Genomic DNA, 13,175 nt, shown 5'->3' with positions numbered 1-13,175 from the left:
AGAGCGGAATTTCGCCCTCCACTAAGTACACAATTAATATATTACTAGTCACGGCTGGGTGGCGTCAGCATTCGCCCGATTTAAAGGTTCAGCCTTATCCATCCACCCATCCATTCAGCTAATCGCATTCCCGTCGACAGTAATACTGAGATGGTTTCTGTCAGAATATTTTTATGACCTCACTGTTTTTCGGGAAGCTAATTTGTTGCTGCGAATTCGTTATTTGGCAATGGACTAACTGGCTTGGTGTCTTTTTGCGTTGCCATTTCAGTTACTGTAGCTTGCAACAAAATTTATTCACAAATCGCAAATTCCTTGCTTGCGGGAGAAACAACGTAGTCTGGGTGTTAGTCGGCGTCTCTAAGGCATGTTGATGGTGAATAATTTAGTGAATGTACAAAAAATTTCAAAGGCAGCCAGTCGACAGATTTCAGATTAAGAAACCGAAGATGTTATCGCGATGTAGGAATCTCGTATCCTGTGGAAGTCTTTTTCTTGATATTTCATTGTTTCTAGATTTACCTTAAGATTTGTTTGTGCGAAACTCTTGCGTACCGTTTCAAATCGGTCGTAAGCTAAATTGTGTCATCAAAACAGAAACCGAAACTAAAAATAGACCAATATGCGCTAGCGCCACTAGCGCGTGGTGTTGGGACGGCTGAGGAGAACTGACCAATCGCACAGCTGCATTATGTAGCGCCGCGCGACTTCCCGTGTTTTGAAGCTTTCGAAGCACGTTTGAACCGTTTTTCCGTTAGCAACGGCGCGTTGCGGCGTAGGTAGTCAGCAGCGTTTAACAAGTGTAGCCTTCGGTATTCGAGGCGTCGTGTTTATGTTGCGTAGTCTATCTAGCTGAGTTACGCAAGTTTTGTTAATCCTGTCGAGCGTACATCGGTGAAAGAGAGCTGAGCACTTGCAACTTCGCGCTTGACATTTATCTATGCCGGCGTAACTGGTGAGTACTTGCACGAATTTGTTGTCGTAGGATTGTTTGGGCGAGAACAGCTATGAGTGTAGCCTCCTTTGAGCTGAAGTAACAGCGCAAGTCATAGTCTTCATTAGTTTGTTCTTGTTTTATGATGTTGCATTTGTTTGATTAATAATTGCCCGACAGACGGACTGCGCGCTTGGTGCAGTTAATCAGGTTTGGAACGGTTGAATAGCAGCGTTCTCGAAAGTTGAAACGAACGGCCACACAGTCGTTGGCCTGGCCTTGTCTAGTCCATTCAGGCATTACTGCTCACTGTTTAGCTGCAGATGTTCTAGTTTGCATTAAAAAAAGAAAAACGTGGACGGAATTTTAGCCTAAGCAATGTTGACAAGCACTGTTCGGCCCCGAGTGTGTTCGAATCGATGGTACGGTTCCGTAACGGCTCTCTAGACTCAAGCTAACGTTCCTTGTGTTTGCGTTAGTAATAACTGAATGGTTAGGAATGTAATCAAGAAGGCGACATTGCAACATTATTGCTGTTCATCAAACTTTAATTTGATTTGTGCGTGAATTTGACTAACGAGGATTCGACGCGAGTACACCTCTGTGAAGCGCCGGTTGAGCACAGTAGCAGCGTGCTTTTGTTTTGGTGCCGAAGTCAATGTTTGATTTACCGATAAAAGCTGCGATGGACTATTGCGAGGGTTACTTATTTGATGACCGAAATTGATTTAATCGGTATAAAGTTGTAAACTTATGATGCAGTATATGTACATTAGATTTGAATAAAAGACCCGTTTCTCTTTGATTATTTTCGATCTAGCAAGCAGGTTTTGAATTTACTTGCGCCGTTAAGACGTATACTAATGACGGCGGATATGTCGGTCGCCTCGTTCTTTTGCCCCGTTTCTATGCCATTCCAAAATGTATGCTGCTGCATACAGTCAGCTGTGTCCATTGTGTAAGCGCTGCTAGCCAAACTACTTTCGAACTTCTTTCAGAGCGCTGTTACTAATCATCTGTTGGTGAGAACACAGTAAAGTCGATCTAGGTTAGGCTGGTTGATTATTGGCTTAAAACTGCTAAGCATGATTACACGTGAAAGTAAAGTGTAAAAAACGGATGGTGCTGCCACATTCAGGTTTGCATGTGATTGTAGCTGTATTAACACAAAACAAAGAAATTCAGCGCTAGAAACACACAGGCCAAACACTATCTCATTGTGAACAAAAGCTTGAAACTTCTAAGAAGACCAAAAGTCTACATTTGCATTTGCAGATAATTCCACTTCAGGTCTCTGTGGACATCGACACTTCCGTCTAAATTCCTTGAGATTCTTGTGTTTTTAACATGCACAAAACTGGCCTAACGATGCACTTCCTTACACAGCACTGGAAAGGGAAATGTTGGCTGCATTATTATAATGTTCAACAAGTGTTGACAGATATTATTTGTAGAAACTCTAACACTCTCTTCTCGTATGTAAATTGGACAACATTTTGTAAGTACATTTGGCAAACATTTTAATTTTGCACTAAAGTTGGTCTCAATATGCCTTACCTGGTGTCATTGACAATATTATGATATTTGGCACAGAGCAAAACTTGCTGACAGTGTGTAGCAATAAGACTAAATATAGCAACCAGCGTTCGTACACCTGTTTGCAGTCTTTGGACACCCTTGAATATAAAGAAGAGACTCAAGGCCCTTAAGTCTCCTTGAAAATATATGTGCTCTTTGAATTCATTGAAAACTGGGCTAGGGGGGGTGACCTTTGAATGTTCAAAGTAACAAACTCTGTGTCGGGGGCTATGGCGTGGACATTGTCTATTAGCAAACGATCCTTAATATTTTCTTTTCAGATTGTCCTAAGCGATGCAATGTGGCTTGTCCACAGCCAGTGTCAGGCTTGTTTAAATTACCATTGTCGACGTGGAGCTAGACGAAGCCAGATCAAGCAACCAAGCCGGCCGTGCTACTATATTTTTGTTTTGCTATTTGGTTCACATCGCAGCCGTCATGGTTCCATTTTTGAGCCCTAGGCATTGGAAATGCCTGGCAGAAAGTATGTTTCGTCCACATAACTTTAACGCGACTCGACTCTTATCTTTCGCTGGACGCTAATAACCACCATGTTAGAAGGCGATTGAAATCGTTACAATCGACCTTAAAAAGCCACCTTGAGAGATTGAAGAATGGGTCCAACTCGGCAGATGCTTAGCTGCAAGAAATTGCAGCTAAGAAGGAGATTTCACTTTTTTTCAGTGTATGTGCACAAATAAGATTTGTTTGCCCTTCCTTGAAAATTTGCCTTTGGAATCTTTAAAATCGTTGAATTCACCTTGAATTTTGAATCAAATGTTTCGTACGAACCCTGATGGTGACACTGCGCACGGTTTCCTCTGGCTGAGCTTGCATGTGCAAGTAGCAGCGACCTAATGAAGAAAGCGAGCCATGAAGTTGTGACACCTCCGCCTTTTGAGTACCGAAACTAGTTTGTAGAAACAAGGGTGTTATAGTAAATTATTTAAGGCACTCTGGCACTTGGCAGTATTTTTTCTAGGGTTTAGAGTGTTTGGACTTTTGTTTAATGCAAAAAGGAAAGCGTCTGAAATATTTTATGTCAGTACTTCCTTCACGCATTTCTCTCTTGTTGATATATTCTCCACACAGACCTGCGTCGGCCATGAGTTGGGCGGACGCCTGGAAGGATGGGCTTCCACCAGCTGCGCTTCGCAAGATCGAGGCCTTCGAGCAGCAGTCGGACAGGCTGCAAAAGGACTGCCAGCAGAAGCAGATGCAAATAGACTATCTTCAACAGCAGCTAGACAAGGAGAAACGCAAGGTTTGCTTCCTCGCTGTCCAGCACTTGGTGTTACCGCAGTGCTTCGTTAAAAGGACACTAACGAGAAAAAATGATTTGAGTTGCGTTAATAAATTATCCGGCCACAATACCTAAAAAAATAGCCAGTCTTACTGCGAAAAGATGCTTGGTGAGTCGGAAAAGCTTCAAGAATGAAAGACGGATGGCGACACCCACTTGTACGTCACACTGACGTACGTACAGGCCCTGGAGTATCGGCGTGAAATTCAAAAACGAAACTTTGGCCGTCATTTTCTCTTCTAATAATCCACCTATTACACCGAAATCAATGAAAATAGAGCTCTTCAAGAATGCTATATAAATCTTAACTGCTTCAGTGTTTTTCTTTAGTGTCCCTTTACCTTTCTTACTAGTGTGAATACTTAGGCCACATGCAACAACTTCATTTGAGCTAAATTGCTCATGTATGAGCAGTACATGAGCAGTATGTATGAGCCGTACATGCATACTTATGAAGCAATCCTGGCAAAGTTGCAGGGCTGGTAAGTTAGATTTCTTTACTATTAGCCCTTAAATAGCACCAAAGCAGACATTCTGAGCACCTGGTGGTTCGCAGAAATGACGCGGGTTCGAGAACATGACCTCTGAATTTTTCACTGTCATGGATACCGCCCAATCTTTGCTTTTATTGCTGGAATCAAACCGCTCTCAACCGTTGGCTTTGATATGTGAAGTTGAGTTTGACCACTTATGTGCATTATTTTGTGGTTTATGTTCTTTTTATAGCAAATAGCTTTCTTTGGCCAGCGTGATGCAATGTATTGCCTAAGGGCCAGAGCGATGCCAAGCGCTCTTGACAGCTGATAACGAAAATTGACAGCCCTGTAGTCAATATTTGTAAGTGCATGACAGCCTCCTCTTAAGGAAGAGTTTAGCTTGGGGGCTGATATCTATATACATGGCAATGAAAAAGTTGCAAATTTACAAAGTTGTTTTTTAACAACTTTGTAACTCGGCAATGAAAAACAGTCTCACTGTAAAATTCGCCTTAAAAAACATGAGAAGCGAACGAGATTGATGTATTATACACAGTTCTGAAATTTACCGCTAGTTTGTTTGTAGGGCTTTTGCAAAACCCGTAACAATTTCACGTAAGTTGTAAATTTATATCAAATTTGTCCGCTTTAGATGCTCTAACACATCCAGTTTACAGAGCTGCGATATCTGGGTTTGGTGCAGAGTTAGATTTGTAAACTTTGTGCTTTCATTATTTTGAATCTTCCCACTTTTTGAAAATTTTCGTAAAAAAAGGTCAGGTGCCTAATCAAAATTCTGCTTCCTAGAGTCACTAGAATTTAGACAGTTCTCTGACATGCAACAAATTTAAATTATTCCAGCGAGTGTCTCACAAAAGCATTTCTGCCTGAAAAGGGAAATCGGAGATGGCCCCAAGCTGAAGTTTCCTCTAAACGTCAAGAAATGAAAAGTCCAAAATACTGTATCAGTGCTCCTTTAAAAGTGGACCGCCAATGTGTTTGCTGTCCCAGTGCATTGACCCATGGCCTGCGGCATCTGTTTCAGAATGACGAGGCAAAAGGGGCGACCATGCGGGACATACGTGGCTTGGAGACCGAGCTGGCCGACCTTAGGAACAAGTTGGCCAAAGCGCAGCAGGAACTTGCGACCAAGGAGAACCAGTACCGGCAGCTCGAGAGCCAGTCCAAGTCTGGAAACAACCAGTCGCAGTCGGAGACAGCCATTCTCTCCACCCCGAATGGACGCAGCAGGCTTCAGGTCGGGTGTGGCTCCCAGCATTGGCCATGGTTCCCTGTTGAGATTTGGTGGATATGGGAACTGAAATTCATCGCAGTTTGCTAAATGTTTTTGTAAATATGCTGAAAATCTATGTAGACAAATTCTCCTAGGGTTGTTTGAAATAGTGAAACTCCCGAGTCAAATTGAGCACATGTATTCAAGAAAAGCAACCATCGAATATTGGATTGGATACCGAATATTTTCTCATTTCTAAACAAAGCGAAATATAACAATCACATGAAGTACATTTGATAAGAAAGAAAGGATTATTTTCGTAATGCTTGTAATGCCATTCGTAACTGCACATCCAGTCAGCTTAGAAGCTACAGTCGAACCTGGATATATCGAACCCACATAAAAGGAATTATTGTGTATAACGACGAGCAGTAAAATCCACTTGAAAATTTTAATATAAATTTATGTTACATAGCGGATTACCTATATATACTATTGAACTTTTTTGTGATCCCTTTCATATTTGATATATCCGGGTTCGACTGTATAGAAGATGAAACAAGTGTTTTCAATTATCTGGTGAACCATCACAGTGACAGTGATGGGAACATCATGCCAGCAGATGCATGTAGAGTTTTGTGTTTGTTGAAGGAGATAAGTGTGACCCTACAGCTCCGAGCACTGTCCGAGCATCGAGACAGGCCAAATAAAGAATTGCTTAGCCATAGTCGAGACAACGAATTTGTAGATTGCCTGTTAGCGAAACATCTTTACTGAATGACTCGAAAATTATTGATCAGAAGTTATTTACCCTGCGTATTCACTCAAGAAATGCCTAGAGCCTGGATGATATCATGAGTGAATTCGCTGAGTTCGGTAATGGCGCTGAAAGCAGATAGAAATCAGATAGAACATTTGTCTCCAGAAACTCAATGATATGTTTGTATATTATGTGTTCTAGTAGTTTACATAACATGCAAGAGAGATGGGTCTATAATTCAATAAGGACTGTTTGATTTGTACAGCGGAACAACTTTAGCAGATTTCCAAAATTAAGGGACGACAGACGTTAAAGGAAATTTCTGGAAAGTAATACAGTCAAACCTCGATTTAACGAAATTCGCGATGTAACGAACTATTTTTATTTCCCCCATCTTAGTTTTATTGAATTAACGAAACCTCGATATAACAAAATTCTCTATGTAACGAAGTTTTTCGCTGCAAGTACAACTTGGTTATATCGAGGTTTGACTGTAGTCAAATAATGACTAGTCCATAATGAGTATCTAGTGAGGAATGCATTGTCTATATTGTTGGGACGATCTTTCTTTTTCAAATCTATATTTAAAATCAAATTTAACACACACTGGTGGTTAGAAACAACAATATCATTAAAAGAACTTTGTGACTGTTCAGTAAAAGAAGGAACTACGAAGTTATCATGAGTAAAAACCGATTTATTAAAGTGAGTAATAAATGCCTTAGCAATAATAGGAGTATCGCTTGTAACTCTGTCATTTATTACAAAGGAATCAGTGGTAGATTCTTTAGGCAGGACAGCACTCCAGAACATTCAAGGATTATTTTTTTAGCAAACCTGGAAGTGTTATTTGGAAATAGAAATACCTCTTACTCCTTGCTGCGCCATATTTAATGATCATTTAGTCTTCCCTGAAACTCCTGGTATACGAAATACTATGAGGCGTCTTCGTTATTCACTATGTGCAGTCTTGTTCACCCATGTACATTCATATTTTTACCAAACAGAGGTTTGGGTATGGTGACACTCCAGCCACGCCTGACAACAGGGAGCTTCGAAACAAGATTGCTGAACTTGAAGCCAAGCTTAGAGGTGAGTAGCTACTCTTTGTGCAAGAATGTAACGCAATTTGAAATATGATGCAAGTGTGGGCTTTTGACGAATTGAAAGGTAAAAGGGATTGTATGACCACAGTGATAACTAATGATGTGTAATGCATCGGCTTATAGGGATCTTCTTTCAATTTCAATGATTGGCTTCAGATCTTAAGGAGCCAATAAAGAGAACCTCTATATCAGTTTAGACTGGTATTTTCTTTCAAAACTTTCCTTTAATCAATTTCATGGTAAGCAGTTGGTTGCTAGAGAAGAAATGAAAATCGAACTACCACTTCTTGCATAATTTTGTGGCGAAACCCCAGCGGTGGAACGTCAGCGTGATTTCGCGGATTTCAGGATATTTTGCAGTATTTGAGCCATTGTGGCGCAATAAATGTTCTCGAAATTTGCCATGTTCAGCATTCGCCTACTTTAATGTATAGGTATACAGTAAAAGCTCGATGATACGATCACGGCTAATACAAATTTCCGGATGATACGAATTTTTCTACCCGCCGTGGTTGCTCAGTGGCTATGGTGTTGGGCTGCTGAGCACGAGGTCGCGGGATCGAATCCCGGCCACGGCGGCCGCATTTCGATGGGGGCGAAATGCGAAAACACCCGTGTACTTAGATTTAGGTGCACGTTAAAGAACCCCAGGTGGTCGAAATTTCCGGAGTCCCCCACTACGGCGTGCCTCATAATCAGAACTGGTTTTGGCACGTAAAACCCCATAATTTTTTTTTTTTACGAATTTTTCTGTGGTCCCGGCCGAGCCCCATTACTTTGCAACGTGCTAGAGAACGGTTGTTACGAATCGATTTTCAGCCTGCGTCGGTTGATACGAATAAACGCCGCCCCACCGACGGCCGCGAAAGAGAACAGCGCGCAGTCACGCGCTTTCTTTTTTGGTGCGGAGGCACGGCGCCGGACAGCGCGGACTCCGCGACTGGGCGCGAAGAGTTTGAAGCGGTGGCGCTTCAAGAAATAAATGCTTTTTACGTACATGTGCCTGAGTGAGTTCACCTCTGACTCTTTAATTTAGCTACAGTCGAATCTCGTTAATTCGAACACGCTTACTTCGAACATAACGCGTACCGACAATGCTCTTAGCAGCGCGCCAAATAACGCGGCGGCGCCTCCGACCGGCATTGCTCCGACACCGCCATAGAGACACAGCGCGCGAATGAACGGGAAAAAAAAAAAAAAAAAAACCGCGGCGGAAATTTTCCCCTCTCTCAAATTGCAAGGTCGCTGTTTCTGCATCGCGCCGGAACAAGCGTGTACGTGCCGACTAGAGTGTTCTAGACAACCGTATTCTAGCACACACTAGTGTCGACGTCTCAGCCAGACGGATAAAATGGCAGTGAACCCTTCTCCTCTATTTTCTAGTCACGTGTTGACCTTGCACGCTGCGGCAGCAGCGCAGAGGGAAGCAGCGGCGGAGGCACAGTCGGGCCAACGAAACTGCCACGCCCGCAAATGCTCGCTTCCCGATAACGGCAGAAAACGAAACTTCAGGGGGCGGCTAAAGTAAGCTGGCGCCAGCACGGCGGCGGGCGCGCACGGAGTCGAAGGTGAGAGAGCTACGGGTAGTTGAGAGGGAGGGCGAGGGGAGCCACCGAAGCGGCGGAGTTGACGCGGCCAAATCCGCTTCCCTGCCGCCCTCCTCCCTCACCTTCGACGGTCTCCGCGCGCACCCGTGTGCCGGCGCCGCCCGCTCGCTCCCTGAAGCTTCGTTTTCTGGCGTTATCGGGAAGCGACCGTTAGCCGGCGTGGGCAGTTTCGTGGCCCGCGCTTGCTATGCGCTTGCGCGCCGCGATATTTCACGACTCGCACCGTTCGTGCATCGTGCTATGGTGCACGAATACTTCAAAAATACGTCCTTTTAATTCGAACAAATTTTCGGGCCCCCTCGTGTTCGAATTATCGAGATTCGACAGTAGTTTTAATTGTGTTTCGATGATACGAATTTCGGCTAATATGAATATTTTTCGTGACCCCGTGAGATTCGTATCATCGAGCTTTTACTGTATACTGTAGTAAATATTTACCAATAAACGAAAAAAAAAAAAAAAACTAGATGCCACAAAAATCCATGGCATTATGACAAGCTGTTGCAAGGAACTTCAGGGTAGCTTTGCCAGCTGTCTTTCATTTTTGAGGTTTTTTTCCCACCTCACGGTAAGGTGGCTTGTAGTATTGTAGAAGTGTAATTTACTAGTACAGCTTAACCTATTTTTCTCTTTGGCGTCTCATTAAGGGGAGACGCTCCTCAGAAATATTTCTTTTTAAATAATGATGCTGGGTGAATGAAAATTGTACCACTTGTAGAGCTTGATCTCTTCATTCGAAATCTACTTTTAGTTTTAGGATATCTCGATAGTTTCATGTCCTAAGTGCCATGCATAAGTGAGAAGCAGTGCATGTTTGTGCAGCTGCTGGACATAGCAGTTAGCATGATAGAGCAGTGCAAAATTATTTTTCCTATCCCTAACACTCCATTGAGTGCTAATAAGCAAGATAATGTGATTCCCTTTACAGGCAACTTTTTAGGAAAATTTCGTATCTGGTGCTTCATATTCAGTGGCTGGTGCCCGAGTACATTAAAAATTTTCATCCTTAAAAAAATAAAGTGATTGCATTAAATTCTAGATAAGTGCATTCTACATATCCTAAAAATTACGCCCATCAAATATGGTCTTGATTGGAACACAATAAGTACATAAAATGTTGTGCACAAACGCCTTGTTTTGCCCAAAATATGAAGTTGAGAAAAATGCGATTGAAAGTTATAAAAGCTGTTTACTTCTGTTAATTATTATTATTACTTCCCGGGGAGATTGTAATGCGGCAAAGCTAACCTTGGAGAGAAAAAGCTTAGGCCTACCACCTTGCATGAGCCCAATGGCGTGCGACACCGCGGTTTGACGCATCGCACGCTTGACAATGTGTCATATCTGTGCATTTTCTTGCCACCTCGAGTGCTTTAACCGAGTTTATTATACTTTTCCCGATCATTTCTGGCTCTGATTTCATCATATGTGAAATAGGAGAGATCAATGTTGCTGAAACAACTAAAAACACAAAACCTGTTTCTTTAATGAAAATCGCCGTTTTTTTACCCGCCTCTCCCCTTAAGAAGTTGGATGGCAGCGAGTTTGCCAATTACAAAATGGATAACATGTTCAGTGCATTGACAGAGGGAAGGAAAAAAAAAAAAAACAGACTAGTAGAGTGTGTCGCGTGATAAAACAGAAGCCAGAAAAAAACTTGCCCAGCATGTGATCATGTCATGGCAGTTTTTAGCATCTCCCACTACGGCGCTCAACGAATGCTCCTTAAAAAAGTCAACTGGTGTGACAGCAACGTGTGGCTGGTGCACTCTCGCGTCACCATGAAAACGGTGAATTGCACTGCAAGGCTAAAGTTGCTCAAGCATATTGGGCAAAAAATGCGCGTAGTTTGGGCAAAGCACCCAAACTGGTGTGCATTGATTACAAGGGGCATTCATAAAGTTCATATTATCGGCACCTTAAGTTTGGAACAGGCATAGACGATCAGCATCAAAATGAGCGCACGTCTTTCTAGTTTAGAGAGTTTTAGTGTGTCCGATATTCCAGTACATGCAAGTGAAGATTACCGGGTTACGTGCAAACTTGAGCAACTGGATTCTTGGCTCCACCTAGTGGCGCAGAGCTCGATCAGACAAACGCAGAACTAATGTTGCAGTAACCAAGTGCATTCTACTGAACTGCTGGTTTACATTTTCTGAAGCAGCGTGATTGTGAACACGTTGCCTTTTTAAATGTTTTTCGACAAGAACACTCGTAGAACACGAAAATGTCTCTGCGAGGCATTGTGGTTAGATAAAGTGTTGCTAGATTTCGTGACCAGCGCCCGGTAATCCGGTATTACGCGCAAATACTGGAATAGCACACACGTTAAAACTCTGACTTCACATTCCTTCAAATGCAGAATGCGGATCACTGTTCAGGCTTCAGCCAACTTTACCCTATGGATGCTGCCATTTCTGTTTTCATGCCGTAGCGGTGTTTTGCGGTACCATATCAACAAAATTTTTATATTCTACTAAAACTAGAAAGACGTGTGCCCATTTTGATGCCTATCAGCTACTCTTGTTTCAAACCTATGGCACCGATAATACAAACTTTATGAACACCCTTCACAAAACCTACCGGGAAACAACCAAACTGAACCTAATCGGGCAATCACAGCGCCATGTGTCGGGCTCGCTTCGGAGGCACGGGAGAGAGAAAAAGCGAAGGGGATGGCTTCACGAGAAGTTGGCTTGTGAAGACTGGCAGTGCAGTGTCATGCTCCCTTCTAGATTTTTTTCTTTCCTCTACAGTTGAGCGTCAGAAAGTTGGGCCAGTAGAAGTTGTATGCAAAAGTCACTGACAATTAAGATACTCCCTAACTCCGAACTTTGAGCGCAGCTCAATAAGTGTTTTCATTTCGCAATATATTGGCTGGCATGAACAATCTGTCTATGAGGTACATTGTAAACGGAGTGAACTGTGACGCGATTGCGTTGGCTAATCTGGAGATTGCGAGAGCCAGCGTGTGGGTGCGATTCACAGATGCCGCCACCGAGACCTCCCAGACGACGCGTGCTACTCTGGCGCCATCTTGTTCATCGTCGCCGCACTACGCTGTTCTCATGCTTTTGCCATACCCTCCTCCGCTTTCCTCCTCACGCCTCTTCCATCTCGCCGCTTTTTTTAATCTCTGGCTGCGCTCCGCGTTCGCTCTCATCTTTTGCTGTGCTCGTTCGCTCAGTTGCGCCGGGAACGCCTGCGCTCGCCGCAGGAACGGGCGCCTAAGAGTTGCGCTCTAAAATGTGTCCTGCAATTACAGAGAAGCAAGAGGTCAGCCAGTCTGCTTCAATGCCAAGTACCCCAATGAGGGCACAGTCATTGGATCGCAACAACCATGAGGCGGACCGGCTGAGAAATGAGAACATACAGCTTCGTGGCAAGGTAGGTTGTCCTTTCTCGCGCAATCTATATACAATCGGTTTCATATGTTGCAGGCAACATTGCAGAGTTTGCGCTTGGGCTAGTTGATACATGACGTTAAGAACGAAAACGGAGCAGGAAATGGGGCGACAGAGACGGACACAATGCTGACTTGCAACTTAAGATTTGTTTTGCGCACGGCAAAATGTGACGAGAAATAGACAGAGGTACGTAACAGGGAAGGCAAGTAACAACCTAAACAAACAGATGGAGGGAAATGGTTGCAGTTGGGAGAGAGCGTTGCCTCTCTTGTCCTGTTTCTTTGCGCTGTTTTTGTTCTCAACGCAAGCGGTGTGGCCTTAGCAATATTACTCCACGCATTGTGCTGTGCACTTGTCTTTTTACCTTCTGCACTTTCTATAGAATAAGTTCTTCATATATTACTACTGGAACTTGTGGGCGTAAGGTTACGTTGAATCGGGCATCCTTTGTTACACCCTGGTGCTTCTAATATGACACTCCCGAGCACAAGGGTTGTGCTGCGGCCGTTGGTTGCAGGAATGCAGTTGTCTTGTTATAACGAAATCGCTTCTGACACAAAAGTACCTTTGTTATATCCAGTATTTGTTATAAACATAACCATCTAGTGTAATAGCGGTGAGGCATTTCCTTATGCGTGATAATTTGTTATATCCGTGTTCATTATATCGAGGTTCACTGTGTATCAGTGTGCTTGTTCGGTTGCGAATAGGATCACATCTGCGGCGCCTTCCATGTCATAATTAGTCCACATTTTATTTCATAACAGTGT

General features: G+C 43.2%; 1 protein-coding gene across 2 annotated transcripts in view; it reads left to right on the top strand.

Annotated features, from left to right (window-relative positions):
* Nucleotides 1-682: 682 nt before the first annotated feature.
* LOC119461256 (uncharacterized) overlaps nucleotides 683-13,175 on the top strand; it is a 61,680-nt gene continuing 49,187 nt past the window's right edge. For both annotated transcript variants that reach the window (XM_049672147.1, XM_049672146.1), the window contains exons 1-5: nucleotides 683-955; nucleotides 3,605-3,776; nucleotides 5,337-5,549; nucleotides 7,293-7,377; nucleotides 12,264-12,385. In XM_049672147.1, coding sequence (XP_049528104.1) covers nucleotides 3,618-3,776; nucleotides 5,337-5,549; nucleotides 7,293-7,377; nucleotides 12,264-12,385 — 579 coding nt within the window. In that variant the 5' untranslated portion in view covers nucleotides 683-955; nucleotides 3,605-3,617. The remainder of the gene's footprint in view (nucleotides 956-3,604; nucleotides 3,777-5,336; nucleotides 5,550-7,292; nucleotides 7,378-12,263; nucleotides 12,386-13,175) is intronic.

This window comes from Dermacentor silvarum, chromosome 8, assembly GCF_013339745.2.
Source record: "Dermacentor silvarum isolate Dsil-2018 chromosome 8, BIME_Dsil_1.4, whole genome shotgun sequence".
Taxonomy (NCBI): Eukaryota; Metazoa; Arthropoda; class Arachnida; order Ixodida; family Ixodidae; genus Dermacentor; species Dermacentor silvarum.
Note: the sequence above shows the minus strand (reverse complement) of the source record. Positions and strands in the feature narration are given on the sequence as shown.